The sequence below is a fragment of the Rhinoderma darwinii genome, chromosome 5 (assembly GCF_050947455.1).
Source record: "Rhinoderma darwinii isolate aRhiDar2 chromosome 5, aRhiDar2.hap1, whole genome shotgun sequence".
Classification (NCBI taxonomy): domain Eukaryota; kingdom Metazoa; phylum Chordata; class Amphibia; order Anura; family Rhinodermatidae; genus Rhinoderma; species Rhinoderma darwinii.
In genome coordinates this window covers 42,150,245-42,175,683 of record NC_134691.1, presented here as the reverse complement: position 1 = coordinate 42,175,683, position 25,439 = coordinate 42,150,245, and the positions used below count along the sequence as shown (strand labels likewise).

Below are 25,439 nucleotides of genomic sequence, written 5' to 3'. Positions count from 1 at the left end.
TCACACAAAGTTTTTGGGCGCTGATATTGATGTGGAAACCGCATCCGAATCAGCGGCAAAAAATAGCCCATTAATTGATTTCAATGGGAGGCAGAGGCGTTTTTTCCTGGGACAGCTTGTTAAAAAACAGCGGTATGCCCTTTCTTCGAGTGGTTTCCACCTCTGACCTCCCATTACAATCAATAAAGAGGCAGAAAAACCTGCAGAGCTAGTTTCTGAGTGTTTTTTGGGCGTTTTATGCCATTCGATTCACAGGCAAAATATGGCGCCAAAAACGCGGAACAAAAAGCGTTAAAACAAAGCTAGCTGTTCAAAATCTGCCGCAAAATTTCTGAAGGAATTATGAGGCAGATATTTTCTGCCTGCAAAAAAACTCTGTGTGAACTAGGCCTTAAGCTTCTTTCACTCTGCCTGCTCTCAGCAATGTGCTCATCCAGCTGAAAAGCTAAGTCACTTGAGAAAAGTTACTAGGAATATACTGAATAACAAGGGGTTGTCTCCATAGAAACCAGTCTGTCTCAAGTCTGTCACTCAAGGCCTAATTGGCATCAAATAAAGGGCAGAGAGCGGGCAAGTCGTTTTTCCACACATTTCTCTGGACTTAGGTTGGTTTTGCACCACCGTAATATGACTACATTTTAGCGTCCGTTTTATGGTCACAAAACCTGGACCCTTGGCGGTTCTAATAAACTAAACTTAGATCACCATGGGGATTTATAGTGATCTGTTTGTTTTAGTAGAACTGCAAGGGGGTAATACAGACGCAACGAATACGGTGAAACTAATCTTATTGAGATATTAATCAAATTTTGTAAAAATAAATTTTCAGTGTAGGGCTACTTTAAGAAACTGCCACATGTGCAAGAATCGTTCATCTCTATGATCACTTTTCTAGTGCAGCAGGCCACAGCGATCACTCTGGTTCAGCACTGTAACGGAAAGCTGTTGTCATTGAATGTCCCTTTGTAGCCCGTTACAATAAAGGAGCCACTACGGGTGTTTGAGTAAACCCTTGGGGGGACATCTGCAAGTGAATTGAATGGGCATCTGAAATCTATGTATAACAGACCTGTATTTCACAGGTGATAACGTTTCCCTTTTAAGCTGGAATTGTGGGTAATGCTATACAAAGACATATACACTGAGCTCTTGCTCACATTCCTTTTCATACTCCCAATGATGCCTGTAGGCAAATACAATAGTGTTTGAACACTGATACATATGGTAAAATTATAGCATGTCTGGGTCTTTTTCATTAGACTGTCTCTGAGTTGGAGGTATTTGGCATAAACAGCAATCCTGCAATATTATATAACACTATTTTAGCTTACTGCTCTTTCTTCTTTAAAGGAAAAATGAAATTGCAGCCATTGACAGCCATTTTGAACTGACTGAGCCTTTGTCGATTGGTCACCCACCTATGTACTAATATTGAGAGATACTTCCCTGCTTTTCCCTCTGGACCCTCTCGTCTTTTGGTATATGTCAGTCTTGTATATGTAATCCCCAAAATCATACACCTTTGTGTAGACATGCCTGTATTGAGCTAGATAAAGCCGCATGACAGCCCATAAGCACCCAGGATTCTAACTATTGAAACTCAAACTTTTAGGCTCCATGCACATGCCGTGCCCATAATTACGACCCGTAATTTACGGGCATGGACGGCCATGGATAGCAGTCAGTATTTAAGGGCCGTGTTCCCAAGTATTGGAGCGGGGTCCGTATAATAAAAAAATAAGACATCTCCTCTTTTTTTTGGCAAGTTTCTATGGCACAGACACCTTCCCGTAAATATACGAGAAGGTGTCCATCGGCCATAGAAACTAATGGGCCCCTAATTATGGCCTGTAATAACGGTCCGCACTTACGGGTGATTTTACGGTCGTGTGTATGGGTCCTTAGGGTTCTCATTAATTTCAACAGAAAGAGTACTCAGACAGCAGCTATGCTATAGACTCACTGCTGTAAGCCATATGAAAAGGGAACTATACCTTAGGTAAACATTTTGACAAAGGTGATATGAATAGTGTGGCTTTGTGCTGTTATATATTAAAGGACCACTAAACCTCATAGTAAATGATAAAAATAAACCGTAGATATATTTGTCTCCACTGTTTGTCAGTTTGCAGTGGAAATCCTGCAAAGAACATAAGGGTTAATCTCTGGCTGATCTGTTCAGTTTTCATCTGGGGAATGGCTAAATCCGTGGGATTTCAACCAGGAGATGGGGCTTAATCTTTTTGTCCCTCTGCAGACAGGTCAGAAGGGGGCTCCTGCTGCAGACAGTTGTCTCACAGCCAGACAGGACAGTTAGAAGGAAGAGAACAGAAAAAATGGCTTAGCTCCCGGGACATATTTTGTTATATATTTCTCAGTTTTGATTGTAAAATGAGACAAATGGGCTCAAAGAAGAGGAGGAGGTGAAGGAGGTGCTGGGATACATCATTTTGTGCATTTTCTATGTTTATTATGCCTTTAGCCTACGGTTATTATATAGTATAGTGAGTCAATATATTTGGACCTAATTCTTGGTATGGTTGTACGTAGGTTATTGGGTATAACTTATAGAGCTTTTCGCATTAAAAAATATTTATTGCATATGAATTGGTGTGGGACTATAGACTATAATGACCCCTTTTAGGCCTTGAGCTACCCATGGACATTAGATTTTTGTTGGCGGTAATCTTGTCTCAAAGGGATGCGAGCAGGGTCAGGATGGCTCACCAGAGTGCCAAAGGATTCTCCGGTGGGCCCAGGGTCTGACACAATAATTGACTCCAAAGTCCAGCAGAAGACAACATTTTTTGGATACAATCACTTGCCCCTAGAGTTTCTTTCTCATGACTTGGTGCACAAATAACCTATTAGACATTGGTGGTGATATGTCCTGTGTGTACAATGATAACAACAATTACAGCGCAAGTAAAAGACGACGAACACATGTTCTGTATAGATGGTGGATGGGCCCTCAGAATCCGCTTCTCTGGTGGGCCCGAGGAACCCCAGGCTGCAATGGGAGGAAACAGACTGTACCTCCTTCCCGTCTTATCCTTTTGTTTTGTCTTATCCGTGTCTGCCAGCTGTTCGACCCCCTACACCCCCCACATTTGCAATAACATGCTTGTTGGTTTTAGAGGAAATTGGAATAGAGAGCTGTGCTGCTCAATTGTATGAATCTGCAATACGAGACACAACCAAGGACAACAGTGGTGCTGTTTCTGGAAGAAAGTAGCCATGCGTATTTCATACAACCCATTTGAACCCCCTTGATGTCAATGTGGGAAAGGAATACAGTGCTGTTCTTTTTTACATATCTATGGCGATGTGTGAATTGTCCACTGCAATAAATAAACTGCATTGGAAAAACTACCTCTAAATGAAATTTTTAATATAGACCGACAAATGTGGGGTTACTGCGGCCCATTGCAAGATAGTTGGGGTTTGGGTATGTTGTGTTCTGTGGTAGCAGGTCATAGAATTAAAATAGCGCTGGATGGAGTAGGTAACGGGGCTTTGTGCAGGTAACAAAAGGTGGTTTTTGGCAGAAAAAAATACAGGGTTGGGATTGGGTTAGGTGTGTAAAGATGGTAGAAAGTTAGTTGTGTAAAAGTTTTTGGGATTTACATATATAGGGGAAATAATGCATCACTATCAAGAATGTGGAAATGGTCTCTACTGTGGGAAGAAATATTAAAGGAATGCAAAAACCTGTATATTTTACCAAGGAGTGGCTGTTAATGGAAAAAACTCCTTCTTAAGAAAGTGTTTGTACACGTATGAACAAGAATTCTGTCACCAAAGACACTGGAGAGAGGGGAGTGAACAGCAGCTGTGCAGGAAAGTGCACGAGTCCTGAGATTGGAACATTATTGGGCAACGCACACTTTCCTTTTGTACCTTTTACATAGTTATATAGTTAGTAGGTTGAAAAAGTATCCATCAAGTGCCACCAAGGGATGGGAGAAAGGGAGGGGTTCGGGTAACTATAGAAATTAGTTTTACACCTATTGATCCAGGGGAGGGTAAAAAAAAAACCCACATAAGGCATTAACCAATGTGCCCTAAAAAGGAAAAATGTTCCTTCGTCTCCCACGTGGCGATCAGACTGGGTCAACGTTTAAACAAAAATTCTATATTTTACACTGGTGCTAATGTTTCTTCATTCAAATAAATGATAAAAGCCTTTTTTAAAGCCATCTACTGTCCCTGCTGTGACGGCTCCTGCGGTGACTATTCCATAGATTCACAGTAGAGAAGACTTGTCGCCTCTGGAGATGGAACTTCTTTTCTCCAGACGGAGGGAGGGCCCCCTTGTCTTTTGACGCAATTTACATGGAGCAATTTTTCACCATATATTTTGAACGGGCAATAAATACTTATGCAAGTTAAACATGTCTCCCCTTAGTCATCTCTTCTCAAGAATATAATTATTTTGATCTTTCCTTATAATTAAGTTTCTATTGCAATTTTGCCATTTTAAACACCCGCTTAAATGCTGTATTTTCTGGTTCTATGCGGCTTCAGTAATTATTTGTAGTGAATATATGTAGTTAATATATAACAATATATATTTAAAAAAAATCTATGTGGAAGGCATGAGATTTACCGCTCCATAGGGATCACGTTGCAAAATATACAGCAATATAGAAATATACACTAAATGGTCAATACAACTATACCGCAGCTCTCACAGTCCATGATGACGGGCACGACCGGCCACGGGCACGGCCGGCCACGGACAGCCCCCTGCATTTACGGGCCATACTCCCATATTACAGTCTGTAAAAAGCATGTCACATCCTTTGCGGAGCCTTTCTACGGCACGGACACCTTGCCGTAAATAAACGGGAAGGTGTCCGTGATCAATAAAAGTAAATGGGTCCGTAATTACGGGCGAAATCTATGGTCATGGGCATGGGGCCTTAGTCTGGATTGAATATTTTTAGACTACTGGATGTAATCTATAGGTGTTTAATAATACAATTCCCTATTACCACTATTTAAGGGTCCTACATGTTTTGACCTTGTTGTTTTTTTGCGTTGATATACTTAAAGGATATTTTGGTATTCATTTTTCTTTCTTTGTCCAACTTTCATTTTCTAATTCTACAGATTTTATTACACACCATAATTTTCAAAGCCTAATTTCCCTTTTTTACAGTAGGGGTTTAATTGTAGTCATTTATACTTGTTACCTATAGGAATCCCTTTTGCAGTGCATTGATGTCAATGGGAAAAACGGCGTTCTGTTCCGATCGGTTGTTTTCTGTTCCGCGAAAAAGAACTGCATGTCACTTCTTGAGCTGTTTTTGGAGCCGTTTTTCATTGACGCTATAGAAATGGTAATAATGGATGGGGATGAGCGATCGGAGTAACGACCGCTCGTCCACATCCATGGCTCCGCGTGAGAGGAGCAAACGAGTGCCGATCAACGATATATCGTTGCACCGGCCGGTGTAAAAGGCCATAAAAATAGTGAGGTAGTACTATCTGTGCCTATATAATTTATAGAGAAATATAGTGAGGTAGTACTATCTGTGCCTATATAATTTATAGAGAAAGATAGTGAGGTAGTACTATCTGTGCCTATATAATTTATAGAGAAATATAGTAAGGTAGTACTATCTGTGCCTATATAATTTATAGAGAAAGATAGTGAGGTAGTACTATCTTTGTGTAAGGGTCCTTTTACAGCAAATACATTTGTAAAAGCTAGCGCCGATCTATGATATATATTGACCCCTTAACGTTCTAAAGACATGCATTTAAATGTAACATTAATCGTATGTATTTTCGTAATTTCGGATAGTTGTTCCTCCTTTGAGCATTTAATTTAAATTTTCACATTTCTATTTACAACTAGCAGATGCCTGTTAACACGAGGGACTATAAGGCTATGTTCACACGGAGTATTTTGCAGAGTTTTTTGACGCGGAAACCGCGTCGCAAAACTCGGCAAAAACGGCCCCAAAACACCTCCCATTGATTTCAATGGGAGGCGTCGGCGTCTTTTTCCCGCGAGCAGTAAAACTGCCTCGCGGGAAAAAGAAGCGACATGCCCTATCTTCGGGCGTTTACGCCTCTGACCTCCCATTGACTTCAATGGGAGACACAGAGAGCGTATTTCACAGTGTTTTATGCCCGCGGCGCTCAATGGGCGCGGGCGAAAAACGGCACGAAAATCGCAGCGAAAATCGGCGTGCAGGGAGAGGAAAATCTGCCTCAAAGTTCCAAACGGAATTTTAAGGCAGATATTCCTCCTCCAAAATATTCCGTGTGAACATAGCCTAACACCGACAAACGATAATTTGTTGGTCATCCTAAAAGATTAGATCAACGACAAACTAGCAATTTCTTGCTGATTGTGCATTTACACTGGCCAACGAGTGCAGGCATTTGCTCAATTCTACAGTATTTGACACCATAATTTATCTGTGTAAAATACCCTTTAGTTATTTAGAGACAGGAGGCAGTACTATCTGTGCCCAGATTATTTAAAAGGAGGGTGGCAGTATTATCTTTAATGCCTAAGGCTGGGTTCACACAGAGTTTTTTGACAAGTTTTTTTACCCGGAAACCGCGCCACAAAACTCGCCAAAAAACGTCCGAAAATGCCTCCCATTGATTTCAATGGGAGGCGGCTTTCTCCCATGCCCTATCTTCGCGCGATTACGCCTCTGACCTCCCATTGAAATCAATGGGAGGCAGAGAAAGTGTATTTAGTGGCGTTTTATGCCCGCAGTGCTCAATGGCCGAGGGCGAAAAACGCTGCGAAAATCGGCGTGCAGGCAGAGGAAAATCTGCCTCAAACATCCAAACTGAATTTTGAGGCAGATTTTCCACCTGCAAAAACTCTGTGTGAACCCAGCCTATATATATATATATTATAATATTCCATGACCCAAGTGTTTCATGAAATAAATATAGTGCTTCTTAGCAAATTTGTAAATTGGACATCACAAGTTGTCAGAAATACCTTGTTCCTTGGTCATGATTGTTTCCTTCATTTGGTCTTCCACCACCTTCCTTCTTTTCTCAATTCCACCTATGTGACCAGGAGATCTACCACTAAGGGTATGTTCACACGGCAGCGTCCGTTACGGCTGAAATTACGGGGCTGTTTTCAGGAGAAAACAGCTCCGGAATTTCAGCCGTTATGGCATGTTGAGGCGCTTTTTCGCTGCGTCAATTACGGACGTAAACGGAGCTGTTTTTCCATGGAGTCAATGGAAACCGGCTCCATTTAACGTCTGAAGAAGTGACAGGCACTTCTTTGACACGGGCGTCTATTTACGCCCCGCCTTTTGACAGCGGGTAGTAAAAAAAATGACCGTCGGAACAGAACATCGTAAGACCCATTCAAATGAATGGGCAGATGTTTGCCGACGCTATCGAGCCGCATTTTCGGACGTAAATGGAGGCGGAAAACGCCCGAATTACGTCCGTAAATAAGCCGTGTGAACATACCCTAACGATGCCCCCAGAAAGCCCCTGAGATTAACCACATAAGTACTAAGTAACCACATTTTTATATTATTTTTCCCACAGAGTGTGATCATGGTTGTGTTTAGCGAGGACAAGAATCGTGATGAACAATTAAAGTACTGGAAATACTGGCACTCCCGCCAGCACACTGCGAAGCAGCGCGTCCTAGACATTGGTAACCATTGCTACTAAATGAATTTTTCCTGTTTTCTGTAAAGTCATCCATTTCATTAAAGAGTATGTTTGTAGCTCTTATTTAAGGATTTCCACCAAAACACGGAGCTTTAGAGCCTTTCAAGTAGACCCTTTCTCCAGGCCAGCGTCTGTGTGGAGAGAATATAGCTTCAGTGATACATTTTATCTCATATTTTATCTTTCTAGGTTTTAAGTCTGTCATGTTGTACTACTAGAATTCTACTGATGGATTATGAGTGTCTGTCATACGGAGTACAAATCCAAGAAGAACCGCCTCACATATTCTTAGAGTATCCAAAGCAAAAAAAGCTTCTATTTCACCATAACATAAGCGACGTTTCGACCCATGTGTTGGTCTTTCTCAATCGGGTTGAAACATCGCTTTTGCTATGGTGGAATAAAAGCTTTTTTTTGCTTTGGATACTCTAAGAACATGTGCGGCGGTTCTTCTTGTATTTGTGATTACCGAGGAGTTTTAGCAGCTACAGCTCGACACTGCTTGCACCATGTGGAAATATTTTGAAAAACCTTTTTTGATGTTTTTTGGCCTGTGATGTGCCTCTGATCTCTCTTTTTGTGATATGGAGTAGTTATTTTATCTGGCTTCTTGCCAGGGGTCTGACAGGCCATGTGCGTCTGTTACTGGGTGCCAGAGGGTGGTGCCAACAAGACACTAGCCATGGTATTAAAGGGGTTTTTCCATGAGGGACATTTATGACATATCCACAGGATGTGTCATAAATGTCAGATAGGTGCAGGTCCCACCTCTGGGACCTGCACCTATCTCTAGAACGGGGCCCCCTAAACTCTGTTCTAGCTTCTTGTGCTCACGCTGACTCCCGACCACTTTCTGATTACATGGTCGGAACGTGGTCGGGAGTTACGGAAACAGCATAACTCACTGAGCTATGCTGTTTCCGTAACTCCCGACCATGTAATCAGTAAGTGGCCAGGAGGCAGCGTGAGCACAAAAACACAAAACGGGGTTTAGAGGACCCCATTCTTCCCGGAGGTGGGACCCGTATCTATCTGACATTTATGACATATCCTGTGGATTTGTCAGAAAATGTCTTTGATGGGAAAACACCTTTTAAGGTAAAGGGCTAGGGAAGCAAAGTGAATATTTTTACTTTAAGCAAAGCCCAGTTTAGACTCTGCCCAGATGTGTAGCTATAGGGGGTGCAGAGGTAGAAGTTGCACCTGGGCCCTGGTGTCTAAGGGGGCCCAAAAGCTCCTCTGCCGCATTAGAACACACCGTACTCTACATAGCACATGGTACGTGTGGGGCCCTGTTACAGATTCTGCATTGGAGTCCAAGAACTTCAAGTTATACCTGCTCTTTGCCCAAAAGTCACAATTGAAAAACCCTAAGACATTTCTATGGATTAGATATAGGGGCGTATGGAAGAGGCTATGTAAGGAAAAGCCTGTAAGGAAATAAAAATGCTGCTGCCTCTTTTTTTAATTCGCCATTTCAATGAGTATTGGGGGAGACAGGGGCTGATTTAGACTCCTTGGCATGGCTGGCGAAGGCCCTACCTCCAAACCCCGCTTTTATCTAGTTATGCTGGCACTGCCTCTACTGGTCTCGCCCACATACCTAGTAATACAAGGTGGTCCATTTTACCCATCTCACCCCCAATACAGACCATCATCCAGGGATGTACCGTTTTTGGTACATTAATCAATTTCCACTCTATTTCACAGCGGACTATAAGGAAAGTTTTAACACCATTGGGAACATTGAAGAAATCGCTTACAACGCCGTGTCCTTCACCTGGGATGTAAATGAGGAAGCCAAGGTAACATTCTGCCGAATCATATTATTACATATACCTGTCTGTATGCAGAGGAAGCAGAAATGCACATAGCGAGGGCTCTTATTCAGTGTTATCATGAACCTCACCACTCAAGATCTCTGCTTGCAGTCAATGACTTGTAAAATATTTACTTCCAAAACCTACCCTGTTCAATTGACACAGGCGCTTGGGTCATTACAGTGTATCACAGCTGTCTTTTGCTTATGAACCATGCACCTGTGTAAGCAGGACATAGTCAGGACAGGTTTTCTTCCTCTAGATGCATACAGCAATGTTCACATATCAATTTCTGTTAATCTGTAACAACCAAGAAAATGGCGGAAATCTGTTTTGTTACATTATTTACGGTCGGATCATTAATAATTACCATTAGGCCTATGGATACAGTAATTGGAGATAGAACGTTTTCCCCTGATGGTATTGAACGAGGAGCATATCCCAACAGTAGCTACGGTATCTGCTAATATCAAGGATTTAGGTACCATTGTGACCATCCATCTGCTATTGGGCCCCTTGAGAAGGAGGGCCGAAACCAGCTTGTCTGCATCTATTATTTTAATGGGTGGTGACATGCAGTTTAGGGATCCCCTTTTCCTTACAAAGTTAGTAAACAAGGGAGTGGATAATTTAGGGGTTGTATGAGATTAGAAAAAACAAGGCAGCCTTTTTCCAAAAAATAGCGCTACTTTGTTAATGGGCTGTGCCAGGTACTGCAGGTTAGCCCCAATTCAGAGCTGAGTTGCAATACCACACACAGCCAATGGACAAGAGTGGCGCTGTTTTTTCTAATCTCATACAACTCCTTTAAGCCAAGGATGATGTCCTGCTGTCCCAGGTGGTAAAGGAGTGTGGTGAATTCAGAAGCAGGCACCATTCTAGTCTTTGCTACGGAGCACTCACTCTTTTCACCCTGCAGAAGATGCCGGCCTGGTTATAGTAGTCACTGGTATGTTATTCCCGGAATTTTAGTCATTTATTTTTTTATTTTGTGATCATTATATGTTAAAAAACTGGTTCAGACTCGCCATAATGAAGCATTCCCTTTCATAATGACCTTTGTCTTATCATTCATCAAACTTTAGACCATAAAAATCCCAGAAGGGGGCAGCTACGCCAAATAAAACCTCTCTGCCTTGTGCCTATATATATTACTAGTTTCTGTCAAACTCTGTCAGGACCTTCCAAGATCTACATCAATACCGGTGGGATCTGGGGTTCTAGTGACTTACTGGGGGCTCCTTACACAATGCTTTAGGGTATGTTCACAAAGCGGTTTTTTTCAAGCAGAAAAAAAATCTGCCTCTAAATTTCCTTCAGGATCTTGGAGGAGGTTTTTAAAATGTAGCCAGATTTTGATGCAGTTTTTGAGGTGGATTTTTTATGCTTTTTTATTCATCTGTAAAATTTGCTAGCGTTCTTTTTTTTCAAAAAAAGCGTCAAAAGCCACGTCGACCTGTCTCCATTTGATTTCAATGGAGATTCTGGAGCAAAATCCGCCACAGGATAGGGTAGAACGCTTTTTCTTTCAGTGTGCAGAAAAATCTGTCAAAAACCGCTGACTCTTATTGAAATCAATGGAAGGAAGATTTAAGCCATTTTTTTTTTACGCTGATTCCAACACGGTAATAGTGTAAAAATCAGTGTGAACATACCCTTATAATGCAGTGGCTATAGGTTTCTAAATGTACAGATTTACATATAGGCGTAGCTGGCCTGTGCCTATAGGCAACCCTGGGCAGGGTCACCCGCTGAAGGTGAAATGTACATATAAATACACTGAACTGTGCGTCTTCTAATGTAAATTATGGGTATCATATGATAATTATGAGAGGGGGACACCCAGGAATGGACAAGGGGTGGAAATAACTTTTGAATAGTCCTAGTGTTTTAGGTTTGGCCCCGTCACGTCTCGTTTTTTGCCCATCTTTAATGTATACACCAGGAAAGGCATTCAAAGTATACATTAAACGTAGACTGTGGCGGTTATTTAAGTGGCATCCATCATAGACTATCATGGGCTTTGTTTCACGGTATATGTCATTAAGAGCTTTTGAAAAGCCCACTACGGGATGCCTGTGACATATGCCGTACAGTGGCATTTGTCACCCATAGGCTGCCGCCCTGTTAAAAAAACGTATACTGTGTGGTATATGCTTTTTTCCTGGGCCTACTGCGCTATTCAATACTTTGAAAAAAAAATATGTATCCTGAAGCATGCAAGCCCGACGGAGGTGGAAAAGTGTTCTCTTTTGGCTCCGTCAGGCTAATGAAGCCCTATGGAAAAGTCTAGCGTATACCTTGGGAGCTTTATAGATGTACACGCTAGGGGCAGGGAAAAAAAACGAGATGTGAACAGCCGCTAAAACAGAGGCAGGTATAACAGAGAGACCTTTTTTGACTGTTCTGTCCCATTCTGCTGTGTCAGCGACAATAAAGGTAATAAAATAAGACGAGCGTTTCTTTATGGTTTCTAAGGATCATGTATGCAATGTCAATGTGAAGACTACAGCAGTATGCTCCAGCATGTAACAAGAATCTACTTTATGGGAATTGTTCTACTTGTTTACTGCACTCCTCCCTGTCCGGCTGCGCTGGATTATTGTTGAGTAAATATCAGATCTGATGTTTACCCAACACAGACGCACAACTTGCTGTTATTATGTTTAATTTCAACCACTTTGTGCTCTTCTGAGAAACATTATGAAGCTGTGAGTCATAATAACAAAATAACTATCAGGCTATGTTCACACGCTTAACAAAATACGTCTAAAAATTCAAGGAAAAACAGCTCCTGATTTTCAGACATTTTTTAAGCAAACTCACGTTTTTCGCAGCGTTCTTTTACGGCTGTTTTTGGAGCTGTTTTTCTAGAGTCAATGAAAAACGGCTCCAAAAACGGCTCAAGAAGTGACCTGCACTTCTTTTTTTTTCGCGGGCATTTTTTTACGTGGCCGTTTTAAAAAAAAGCCCCGTCGGTACTGAACGCCGTTTTTCCCATTGAAATCAATGGGCAGATGTGTGGAGGTGTTTTTTTGACGTTTACGGCCCGAAAAACGGCCCAAAATAAGCCGTGTGAACATACCCGTCGGAGCTTTCCGTAGTCGACTAGAGTATTCATCCGGTCAAAACGACAGAACCCTTGCACAACGGAGACAAACCGAAACCATTGGCACCGGATCCGTCAGTTTTCTACAGATCCGTCAGAAACCTACAGTTTCAGTTTGTGTCAGTCAGGGCTCCATTCCGATGGAAAGCTCAGACGGAACGGAGCCCTGATGCAGATGTGAACCCCACCATCTAGAGACCTATACAAGACTTCTCACAGCAAACACAAGTCTTGGAAACTCAGGACCTGAGCATTGTTATCCTGACATCATTCACATCTGTATTGGAGACTCTGTTAGGGGCGTCCGTCGCAGATCCGGCTGAAAATACCGGAAACAATAGTGCAGCATGCTGTACTATTGTTTGCGGTAAACCCCGTGCGCCCCGATGGAAACCTGATTGAACCCATTAAACTCAATGGATTCCGTTGACTGCCGGTGGTGTATGTCGTGCAACGGAACCAGCGCTTCTGGTATTTCCGATGTTGTGCTTCTCTGATGGAGCATAACAACAGAAAGCCAAACGCTGGTGTAAACCCAGCCTTCCACTCTGTTTACATTCATAACGAAAAACAAGACACCGTGCTGGAGCCATCCTACGATGAATGCCTCTGATCCAATGGACTAATATTGGGCTCTGTTGGGTTCCGTCCAGGTGCCCGTCATTTCAATGGAAAAGATAGTGCTGCTTGCAGCACTATGATTTATGTTCAATCTGATGGGATCTGTGACAGAGATGCTGAATGATGCCTCCAACGCAGATGTGTGTTGGTATTATTAGGGCACGGTATGGCATTATTATTTAGCCACTTTATCGCTCTCTGTTTGGGTATTGTGGCGGCATTATTTATATTGCACATTGAATGATGATATTTTTAGACACTGCACAGAATGATTTTCCCTGGGACCTCTACAGACCTTCGTACAGACCTGGTTCTATGGATTAAGACCTGAGTGTGTGTAGAGCTCATATGGATGGAGACACTATAAAGGAAGACTAAACATCAGCTTATAGCAGGAGCTGCTAATATTATCATGGGCATAAATGGTTCTAGAGGTTCTCGGCACTAAATTTTACATGGGATAATATAGTGATCATGTGTGCAGGTATTATTTTGGACGTCCTTCCACTAGTCCCATTGAGGAACACCATAGTTAGTTCTACCATGCCCCGTATGGCTACCCCTAGACAACAATAACTAAAAATTAGCTGCGCAGTAAAAATGTATAAAATAGGCTAAACCTTTAAGGTGGCCATACACATCAGATGTCCGTAATCTCCCCCAAAGGCAGATGTTGGAGGAAAGAAGGATCGGCATGTTTGATTTCAACATTGTTCTCATGGGAGATTAGCCGAGTCCAAAGTCTTTTTTCCCCCTCCCCACACATAGTGGCGCCCAGTTGCAAGTTTCTTCATACATTTCTAGCAGGAATAACAGAGGAATAGCACAAGGCAGAGCTCTAGGAAAAGATGCTCCAGAAATATTCTCCTCTTTAAAATGCAAATTGTTAAAGAAGCTCTGTCACCAGATTCTCAAATCCCTATCTCCTATTGCATGTGATCGGCACTGCAATGTAGATAACAGTAACGTGTTTTTTTGGGGGGATTCAGAAGTGTCAGGAGTCTGAATACACATGACGTCCAGGCTGGAGGTCATGTGTATCCATTATCAGGACACTTGTGTATGTGGCTGCACATCGTTCTAGTAAGAACACTACGTGCTGTGTAAATGAATGGAGAGGAGTGCATGATGCTGATTGGTCACTGATTGGTCAGCATCATACACTTCTATTCACAACGCCCAGTTAGTAAAACAAGTAAACACGCCCAGTTACAAACACAATACACGCCCAGTTGGACATACGAAAAAAAACACGCCCAGTTGTCCATTTCAAAGCTCATTTGCATATATATAAAATAGCTCATAACTTGGCCAAAAATGAACGTTTTAAAAAAAACAAAACACATTACTGTTATCTACATTGCAGCGCCGATCACATGCAATAGGAGATAGGGATTTGAGAATCTAGTGACAGAGCCTCTTTAAGGCCTTTTTACACGGACCAATGATCTGGAAAACGATCGATCATATGAACACTCATTCCCGATCATTACCATGTGTGAACAGGGCAATGATTATCCGATGAACAGGGAAACGCTCGTTCATCGACTGATCGCATCTTTTATCCGCAATAAATATTATCGTTGTCAGCAGCTCATCTCCCTGTCTAAACAGGGAGATGTGCTGCCGACATTATGCAAATGCATGGGGACGAGCGATCGTAGTAACAATCACTCGTTCCCATACATAACCAATCATAGCTCCTTGTGAAAGGATCCAACGAGCGCCGATCAACGAGCTGTCTGTTTGATCGGTGCTCGTTTTCATATTGGCCGGTGTAAAAGGACCTTTTGTTTGAGCTATGATTCAAATCAGGAAGGACAGCGCTGTATGTATGACCAGGGCTGAAACGCAGCATAATAATCATAGATGGTTGGAAAATCATACGCCAGGACTCGTGTTTTTATTGACTGTGTTGGGTTAAAGTACAAACTGTCTGGGAAATTTAGAGACTCATTTAGATGAATAGCTAACAGAAATATGAAGCTCATAGTCACTTTGTATATATATACATATATACACACACACATATATATATATATATATATATATATATATAATATACACACATATATATGTATATATATATATATATATATGTATATATATATACTAAGTGACTTATGTGACATATATATATATATATATATAGAGAGAGTGAGAGAGAGAGAGATATTATATCTACTGCTTTGATTTATAAAGCTCTTCTACTATATTATATGCATTTCTGCCATTGGGGATGTATGGAACATATAGATTTTGCATTTTAAAGAAGATATATTTATATGACAGGACGCCTGGAAATATCATTTGCATTTTCAGTTTACATGACTGTTATGGTAATGTGGTAAACAATAAATGCATTATGAATTTTAGTTCAGGACTGTCCTAAGGAAATAGACTTCTTAGTGATGATTTATATCTGAGCCTTTTTACCACTGTACAGAAAGTAGATCTCGCAGTATTAAAGAATGTATAAAAAAAAGTTATATTGCTTTCCAATACGCTTTCTATGTCAATTCCTCGTTGTTTTCAAGATCTCTGCTTGCAGTCAATGAATGAAAACCATTGTTTCTTTGCAGAGGCTTAAAATCTGTCCTGGTCATAAGATAATCACATTGTATCTCCCTCATTTCATCTCCGATAACTAGTGTAATGAGTTGAGCATCGGTGTGTCTGTCACATAACCAATGTAGATTTTTTTTAACCTATGGAAGTAGACAATTAACATTGCTACTGCAAGCAGAGATCTTGAAGAGCGTATGGAATTGAAACAGAAACTTTATATTGGAAAATAGTTTTATTTGCTGAAACTAATACCCCTTTAAAAGGTGAAAAAAATAAATTGTCATACATCTTATCAGTTTTGTATTGTCTCCGATGGTCCTTTACGTGTTCAAACTGTGCGCAACGATGTTACTGCAGCAGTGATTGATCGTCACACGGGCGATACGACTGTCATTATTGCTTACACAGGGGTTCTCATCCAGCTTTCCAAGAGTCCTGTACAACTATCAGCCTAGTTATGCAGGAATACATCCCCCGCCCCATAGGCGGCAGAACTGGGCAGACTGTTTTGTGGGTGGGTAGGCTGGCTGACACTTCTGGGGAGCGATAATAAGGTCGTATAAGTTTTCCCCCCGGTTTTCTCAGACAGTAATATAACTGAGAAATGGATGAAAAGAATTTTGAACAGCAACTTTATATTTACTGATAAAAAAAATTTGTTTTATTTTAGTTTTATTTTATATCATTTATATTTATATGTATTTTATATTGTTGTGTTTCATAATCCTGTAATATGCTTAGGACAGTTGCCAGTGTTTCCCCTGCGTGGGTTGCATTATAGAACTTTCCACATTTGCTATTTCTATACAAAGCATATAAAAGATACGCCTGTAGGATTTGTAGGTAGGTGGTATTTAAAGGCTGTGGACACCTTTTTTAAATCGTTTTTGTTTTTTAATAAAAAAATGTGTATCAGTGTGTTTGGTGCAACTTTCAAAATACTTTTTATTAACAAATTTTACTTTTTGAGATGCAGCTGCTTTGTATCCTGTATATAGAGCAGCTGTATCACGTGCTAAGACCTGAATCCGTCAGGTCAGCGGGACTGACAGGTTCAGTGTCAGCGGGTCCTGGGTGTTTCTGACACGCAGGATCGAGCTATTACCGATCACATCTAAGTTCATAAGTTACATGTGATTGATAACAGGTGGATCCTGTCAGTCCCGCTGACTTGACGGACTCAGGATTCAGCGCTAGATACAGCTGCTCTATATACAGGATACAAAGCAGCTGTATCTCAAAAAGTAAAAATAACTTTTAATAAACAATATTTAGTAAGTTGCACCAATCACACTGATAAAATTTTTATAAAAAAAACAAACCGTTTTCAAAGGTGTACATAGCCTTTTAAAGGCTACTTGAGATATAATGTGTTGTAACTTGTTAGGCCTGTGAAAAAGGAGACTAGAAGAGACTTCCTAAGAAAAGTGACGGCCAATACTTCATTAAAAAGTTTTATTCCGAGGTTTGTTTACCTTTTAATATAAAAGTTGGCATTTGGTCCTTCAATGGCAGATTACAGGTTGGTTACCTGGGTGTGGTATAGGCTAAAAGTTACAATAAATGAATGTAAACACCAGCTGGAGTCATTAGCATTGCTGTAAAACTGACATCTTACTGCTCCGGAGTGACTTTTTATAGACCTGGTGTTCGTGGTTTTCCAATAAAAGTGCACTCATGTCCTCGAAGCTGAAGGGCATCGCCTTCTTCATTATTCTGGAAGAACCAGATGCCCAACTTATGTTGTTGCGATCTTTTTCCACAGCATAATTTTGTTTTTGGGCAAGTTATCCACAGTCTATAATATGGTAGAGCGCCCCCTGGTGGAGCAATCATAGACTAATGTATAGAAAAAAATGTTTAGAGAAAATAACTTTACAATGATAAATAGAAAATGTTCTATGATGTCTTGTATTACATCATATTAAATGACAACTATGTCTGTTTTACATAAACAAATTCTTATAATATAACTTTATTATGTTTTTGCTGTTCAAAATTAATTTTTCAGCCAGTTTCTACTCCCAATGTGAAAAAAAAAACAATTTGAAAACTGGAAACCATCAACAAGCAGGATAGTTGCTAAGGATGAATCTTATAATGCACATGGCAAATATTACTGATCTATGTAATAATTATTCATCTTTATCATACAGCACCCCCCAGAAATCTATGGGGCCATACTGCGCCTATGTATGTTTCAATGAATGCCATATTACGGAGGTAGCAATACTTCTAAGGGGAGAATATGGTGCAATAAAGAGCACGTGGAGTGCCTATGGATGCGTGATACTAAACCATGGGGACTCCGTGTGCAGCTATACACTTTGCACGTGCATGAGGCCTTGTTTTGTATTCTAATTATGGCTTCAGAGGTTAATGGACTTCTTTTTTAAATTAACCCTATAAAAAAGAAGGGGAAACTAGACTGCGAGCCACTCTGGGGGACAGGAACCCCCTGTGAGTGATGTCATTTAGTGTACAGCGATGAGGAACCTCAAGTTTCTCTGTATTGGATGGGCAGTCCCTACTTTTGACCCACTACCTGTTTTCCTTCTTTTAATGTCCCTCTTTTTGACCTGATTGGCACTAAAACATCCATTACATTGGTACAGAAAGTATCTGTCTGGTTCATTACTGCATATTAGACCCCTTCTTGTATATTATTTTCTACAATTTGCACCATAAAAGTCTCTATCTTTAATAATACCTCCAACCATCCTGTTTTTTTGTGGGATTGTGGCAAGAATCGGAGTTCAAAGTGGGAAGGGCTTATGCAAATTTGCTTAAAGTAGGCGTTTCTTGGCAGAACAGGGCGTGGCTCAAACTGTGGGGGGTATGATTTAGTAAAGATGATGGTAATGTGTGAATTAAAAGCTATTCTAGCGTACAGATCTTTTACACAATAAATTATAAGGTCATGTGTAGCAAAACAACAATAAAGTACAATGCAAGTAAACAGCACTTTCAAAACCACCAGTTATGTGGCAAAACATTTAGCCTAGATTTTAGCGCGTACAGTAGCATCCCTATCTGTCATGGATTTTGCGGTGAATTATGCTGTAGATTTTTTTTTGTCATGGATTTGCAGCCAAATTCATGAGCGAAATCTATCGCCACGCCTGAAAGTAGTCTGTTTTCCCAAAAAGTTGCGAGGTATAGAATGTATTGGTGCAATGTAATAAAACATTATTACAATCTGTCTTTTCTATTCTGTATACATAGAAACTGTATTGTTCTGTCTTAGCCGAGCTTTCCGTCAGATCAGCTGAACTGACGGCTCGGCTGAGATAGGGTCCTGCGTGTCTCTGACACAAGATCCAGCTAATATCAATCACATCTAAGTTCATGACTGAGATGTGATCGCTATTACCTGGATCCTCTGTGTCAGAAACATGCAGGACCAAAGCTCAGCTGAACCGTCAGTTCAAACGAACTGACGGAATCGACAGAGAGAACGATACAGCTTCTATGTATTCAGGATGCCAGGAAGCTGTAACTTTAAAAAGTTAATTTTAGTAAAAAAAAAAGTCAATTGAAAAGTTGTTTAAAATCACATAAAATATTGATTTATGAAAAAAATAAATATATCTTTAAAGGTGTACATAGCCTTTAAAGAGTTAATGAATCCATTAAGACATCTTTACATGCATTAGTTTAATGTTTAACTTTAACCAGGATGTATTATTTGCATTGTCCCATTTCCGGACATTTGCATACCTTGTTGTTCATCGTCCTCTTGCTCTTTCTGTAGATTTTCATTACGGTGAATTGCCTGAGCACTGATTTTTCCTCTCAGAAAGGGGTGAAAGGACTTCCGCTCATGATTCAGATTGACACCTATAGCTATAATAATCGCAGCAACCGACCAATCCACCGGGCCTACTGCCAGATCAAGGTCTTCTGTGATAAGGTAACCTATCAATAGATGTCTTCTGACAGCCGTGATCCATTATTTTCTTGAACGAATCGGTGGCGGACTGCTGTCAGGAGCTTTTAATGTTTTATAGATGATGTTAATTCTTCAAGCAGATCTGTGCTCCTGTTACCGATCATAGTAATAAAATCCAATATTTACACTGCCGGTGCAGTCGAAATGTCACAAAACTATATTTTATCATTTACGATTATTATATCAGAACAAAGAATTGTTTTATTACGTGATTACACATGCTATCCATGAGAAATTGCAGAGCGCCGCTACAAAAACAAACCTAAAGGATTTGCAAACTATGGCCATGAGGGGCGAGGGCCAAGAATAAATTAAGATTCTTAGAAAAGGTTTTCACCTTAAAGGGGTTTTCTAATCACAGAAACCCCATTTTAACCCTCTATAGCTGAGTAGCCGTGGCTACCCTGACCCTACAGGAGAAATGTAGTATTACATGGCAGTCATTCCAGATGCATAGCCCCCATGTAATATATGTATGGCTCAAGTCCACCAAAGTGAGAGCCGTTGCTTGTTCCGCTAGGTCTCAAAGAGGTAAGGTGACCCTATCTATCACATCCGTACTGTATGCCCTAGTGGTACTGATACTGGCACCAATCTGGGTCAATATCTCCAAATTTGTTCTCACATCTCTGTCATATGCAGGCAAACTTCTGTCTGTTGTCATAACTAATTTATTTTTCCATCGACTGAGCTGTAAGAGGGCTTGTTTTTTTGTGGGACGGGTTGTAGTTTTTATTGGTATCATTTTGGGGTACATTTTGGCACCATTACCTAATAGCAACCGAGGTCGCAAGCGCCGCATATCCTTATCCACGGACGTAATCCGCGTCTGAAGAAGATTGAATGTATAGACCGAAACATTAAACCTATTTTTGAATTACTACTTTTCGCTATATGTGAAATAAAATATCACTTATTGCATAATACCTTGGAGTGCTGAGTTCCCATTTTTTATCCGTTGGCGTGGAAGCCTACTCACGCACCCTTGAAACACGGAGTGCTGTGGGATCAAGTAAGTGTCATATCCACAAGATTTGCTATATATAAGGTGGGAAAACCATTTTTAAAGTTGGGTAAATTATATTCCGCATAATGGATTTACACTGCACACATGGGCTCTACCTGAATTTTCCAAGAGCAATTAATTTCTTTATGCAATAATAAAACATACTTTTTTTTTAAATCTTTTTTTTTTCTAAATTTATGTTTTTATTTATTTTATATTTTTAGGGAGCAGAGAGAAAAATCCGAGATGAGGAGCGAAAGCAAAACCGAAAAAAAGGAAAAAGTCAGCCTGCAAGTCAGTGCACAAATAACTGTGAGTCACCACTATGAGATTGGTGTAAAACTGGCCTATATGGTGCATGGAGAAGTGGATATGTGATTCAGAATTTAAAAGAACACTTCAGGAAGACCTGATACAAAATTGTGTTACGCCCAGTTCATGGTCTGCAGGGTTGGAGAATGACTTGAGTCGTGCACCACCCCTTAGGCCTCGCACTAGGCATAACACTGTATCAGTTTTTCCTGGTGTGTTCCTTTAAGAGTTAGCAATATAGTTTTGATCTTATGAATAAACTCTACATGTGGATTTGTTATTGCAATTATCATAAATAATGGTTGTGGGCCACGGAAATAAAACAAAATCTGTATCATAGGGTTCATAAAACATCTTCATACACCCGGACGTAAAAGTAAAACAGATTGTGACTATCTGGTCTAGGACTAGAACAATCTGTAATCCCCTGGTATCTGATTGTCCAGAAAATGGAATAATCTGACATGGTACTAATACACAGGATACTAGTGGATTACTACCTGCCCTAGTGATCCTGTCCGATCACACCTCCTCCAGTCCCCCTCCCCGGCTGTCACTAGTCACCTGACTAAAATATTTAACCTCTCTCTTTCCTCTGGTATCTTTCCCTCCTCTTTTAAACATGCCATTATAAACCCTTTACTGAAAACAACAACACTTGACCCATCCAGCGCTGCCAACTACCGACCAGTCTCTAATCTGCCCTTCATCTCCAAACTCCTGGAACGCTTGGTCTACTCTCGCCTTATCCGCTATCTCTCTGCCAACTCCATTCTTGACCCCTTACAATCTGGTTTCCGCACTCTACACTCCACAGAAACTGCCCTTACTAAAGTCTCAAATGATCTCTTGGCGGCTAAATCGGAGGGTAAATCCTCTCTCCTGATTCTTCTGGATCTCTTTGCAGCCTTTGACACTGTAGACCACAAACTCCTACTTAACATGCTCCACTCTATTGGCCTCAAGGACGCGGTTCTCTCTTGGTTTTCCTCCTATCTCTCTGACCGCTCATTCAGTGTGTCATTTGCTGGTTCCACTTCTTCTCCTCTTCCCCTTGCTATCGGGGTTCCTCAGGGATCAGTCCTAGGTCCGCTCCTGTTTTCTCTCTACACAGCTCCTATTGGACAAATCTATCAGCAGATTTGGCTTCCAGTACCATCTCTACGCTGATGACACCCAATTATATACCTCTTCCCGTGACATCACCCCTGCTCTAATACAGAACACCAGTGATTGTCTGTCCGCTGTCTCTAACATCATGTCCTCTCTCTATCTGAAACTGAATCTTTCTAAAACTGAGCTCCTTGTGTTCCCACCATCTACCAACCTCCCTAAACCTGATGTCTCCATCTCTGTGTGTGGCACTATCATAACTCCTAAGCAGCACGCCCGCTGTCTCGGGGTTATTTTTGACTCAGATCTTTCCTTTACTCCTCACATTCAATCACTTGCACGCTCCTGTCATTTTCACCACAAAAACATCTCCAGAATCCGCCCTTTTCTTACTGAGGAAAAAGCCCAAACTCTCATTGTTGCTCTGATTCACTCTCGTCTTGACTACTGTAACTCATTACTAGTCGGTCTTCCCCTCACTAAACTCTCCCCTCTCCAATCTATCCTCAATGCAGCAGCCAGGCTCATATTTATGACCAACCGCTACACCAACGCCTCTACCCTGTGCCAGTCACTGCACTGGTTGCCCATCCCCTTCAGAATTAAATTGAAACTTATTACTCTCACCCACAAAGCTCTCTACAGTGCTGCACCTCCTTACATCTCCTCCCTCATCTCTGTCCACCACCCTACTCGCGGTCTACGTTCTGCCAACGACCTTAGAATAAAATCCTCCATAATCCGAACCTCCCACTCCCGTCTCCAGGATTTCTCTCATGCTGCACCGTCCTCTGGAATGTGCTACCCCAAACAATCCGATTAATTCCCAATATCCACAGTTTTAAACGTGCCCTGAAAACACATCTATTTAGACAGGCCTATAACATTCCCTAATCTGACTCCTTTCCATGGCCCTCCTTTTAGATTAGTGATCAGAATAAGATTCCCTCACACTCCTTCTCTTCATGTCCGTCATACACGGATACTGGCTGGTGACCGGCTCATGCAGCTTTATGTTACCACCCCATGTGTATATAAGATGGCTGGACCATTGTACTGAACAAACACTTTTACACTGTCTCCCTTATTTCCTCATAGATTGTAAGCTCTTGCGAGCAGGGTCCTCACTCCTCCTGTCTGAATTGTAAATCAGCTTCGTCACTATGTAATGTCTGATATTGTTTGTTTCATGTTCCCTCTAGATTGTAAAGTGCTGTGTAATATGTTGGCGCTATATAAATAAAGATTATTATTATTATTATTACTAGTCCGAAATTCTTCTGCATTTTGAACTGTCACCTTGTCAATTCTTATCTAGCGTCTGATGCTAAGTTATCAGCTTTACCGCTGCAGAAAAAAAGCGACATCACCTTCTTCAAAACCATGTCTGACCTGGACTCCCAGCCCGTCCTCTTCATCCCAGATGTTCACTTTGGAAATTTACAGAGGACTGGACAGGTAGTTGTTATTCGTTTGCGCTCTAAAGAACATTTGGATCAATCTGTATACCAAGAGTAGTTATGAAACAAGGGCCCTATGAGCCCTTCCGGAAATTTCGCACCTTGTTGTACTTGCACTTTATAAACTTGCTTGTTCTAATGATTTAAATAACATGTGGCTAATACAATATATAAATGTTTTATTCGATTATTGCTTCCAACATTAAAACATTCATAAATAGAAATGTATTAGACTATGTTCATACTGTAGATCCTGTCACACTTGATGGGAAGTATAGTGCTGCATGCAGACACAACGGACACCGCAAAAGTAACCCGATGGATCCAATTATAAGTCATTGGTGGTCGGTGGTATCCAACATTCGACAGATTCAGCACTGTGTCCCATTATAAATAGAAACTGAGACACAGGTGCGAACAGAGGCTTAAAGGGGTTGTCCTACAAAGAAAACCCCTTTCACTAAATATAGCTGCTATAGCAATCAGCTATTCGCCAAGGGTCTGGCTCTTGGAACGCTTTGCGATCATCTGTTATTAACGGGGAAGATTTTGTGGCCCAAAATTTTCCCTGCAGCGACCACTGCAGGGTAACGATAGTACTACATGCCAGCCATTCAAATGTATGGTTGTCCATGTAATACATAGGCCCGGTCCACCAAGGAGAAGCCATTCTTAATTAGCAGCTCCCTGTTCTGGCTCATAGATGACTACGTTGCCCATAAACCTAACAGGGCATATGAACCGGGGTTGTCTTTATGAACCTTGAGGAAAACATTAGGCTCCACTTGATGTTCCATAAATATATATTTTTTTTAATTATCCTTATTATATCCTTGTATTATGTGTTCACTGCCAATATTTGTATAAGTCCTGGTAATGTCTGATCAATGATTATTACCCCCTATTAGAGTAAATCAATATAGATTGATAGGCTGTAATAATGGGAATGAATGCATTTATGTTCTTTTTCCTGTTTTATTACTTTTTGCTTTTATCTTGCAGGTGTTCTACAATACAGAGGATGAAATAGAAGGGTAAGAGATATATCATAAATTTGCTCAATAGAAAATGTAAAACAGTCCTTATTGTTATTAATTATTATTATTAAAGTGTAGCTAAACGTTCGACAAACTTCTGACATGTCATAGTGACATGTCAGAAGTTTGGATTGGTGGGGGTCCAAGCGCTGAGAACCCCACCAATCGCTAGAACGAAGCAGCTGAAGCACTCGGGTGAGCGTTCAGCTGCTTCGTTTCTGTTCGGCCTTTTTCCGGAAAGCCGATGTATCGGAGTACAGACTCATAGACTTTCTATGGAGTCCGTACACCTATACATTTATTTCCGGAAAAAGCCGAACAGACAAGAAGCGGCTGAGCGCTTCCACGAGCGCTTCAGCTACTTCGTTCTAGCGATTGGTGGGGGTCTCCGTGCTTGGACCCCCACCAATCCAAACTTCTGACATGTCACTATGACATGTCAGAAGTTTGCCAAACATTTAGCTACACTTTAAAGGGATCTTATAGATTTCCACAGAGTCTGCCATAAATATCTGATGGTAGGACGCCCAACCCCTGGGGAAAATGGGGGTCCCAGGTCACTCTAGGCTTACTTGGCACCTTCCATAACTCCTAGAGACTTGAATGAAGAGTGTGTCCACCTCTACTATTTCTAGGAAACAGGGGGTCGGAGGTGGGTCTCCCATCTTTCAGACATTTTTGGCATTTCCTGGGAATATGCCATAAATCCCTTTAATAGTAATGATCTTGAATTTCTGAATCCTGGGGCCTCCTAGAGTTTG

At 41.1% G+C, this 25,439-nt stretch overlaps 1 protein-coding gene across 1 annotated transcript in view; it reads left to right on the top strand.

The window, feature by feature from the left end:
- Positions 1–25,439, top strand: part of GRHL2 (grainyhead like transcription factor 2) — a 42,852-nt gene that overhangs the window by 5,662 nt on the left and 11,751 nt on the right. The window contains exons 6-11 of the mRNA XM_075828000.1: positions 7,552–7,663; positions 9,391–9,485; positions 19,553–19,711; positions 20,981–21,038; positions 23,500–23,642; positions 24,644–24,675. Of these exons, the coding sequence (XP_075684115.1) occupies positions 7,552–7,663; positions 9,391–9,485; positions 19,553–19,711; positions 20,981–21,038; positions 23,500–23,642; positions 24,644–24,675 (599 nt within the window). The remainder of the gene's footprint in view (positions 1–7,551; positions 7,664–9,390; positions 9,486–19,552; positions 19,712–20,980; positions 21,039–23,499; positions 23,643–24,643; positions 24,676–25,439) is intronic.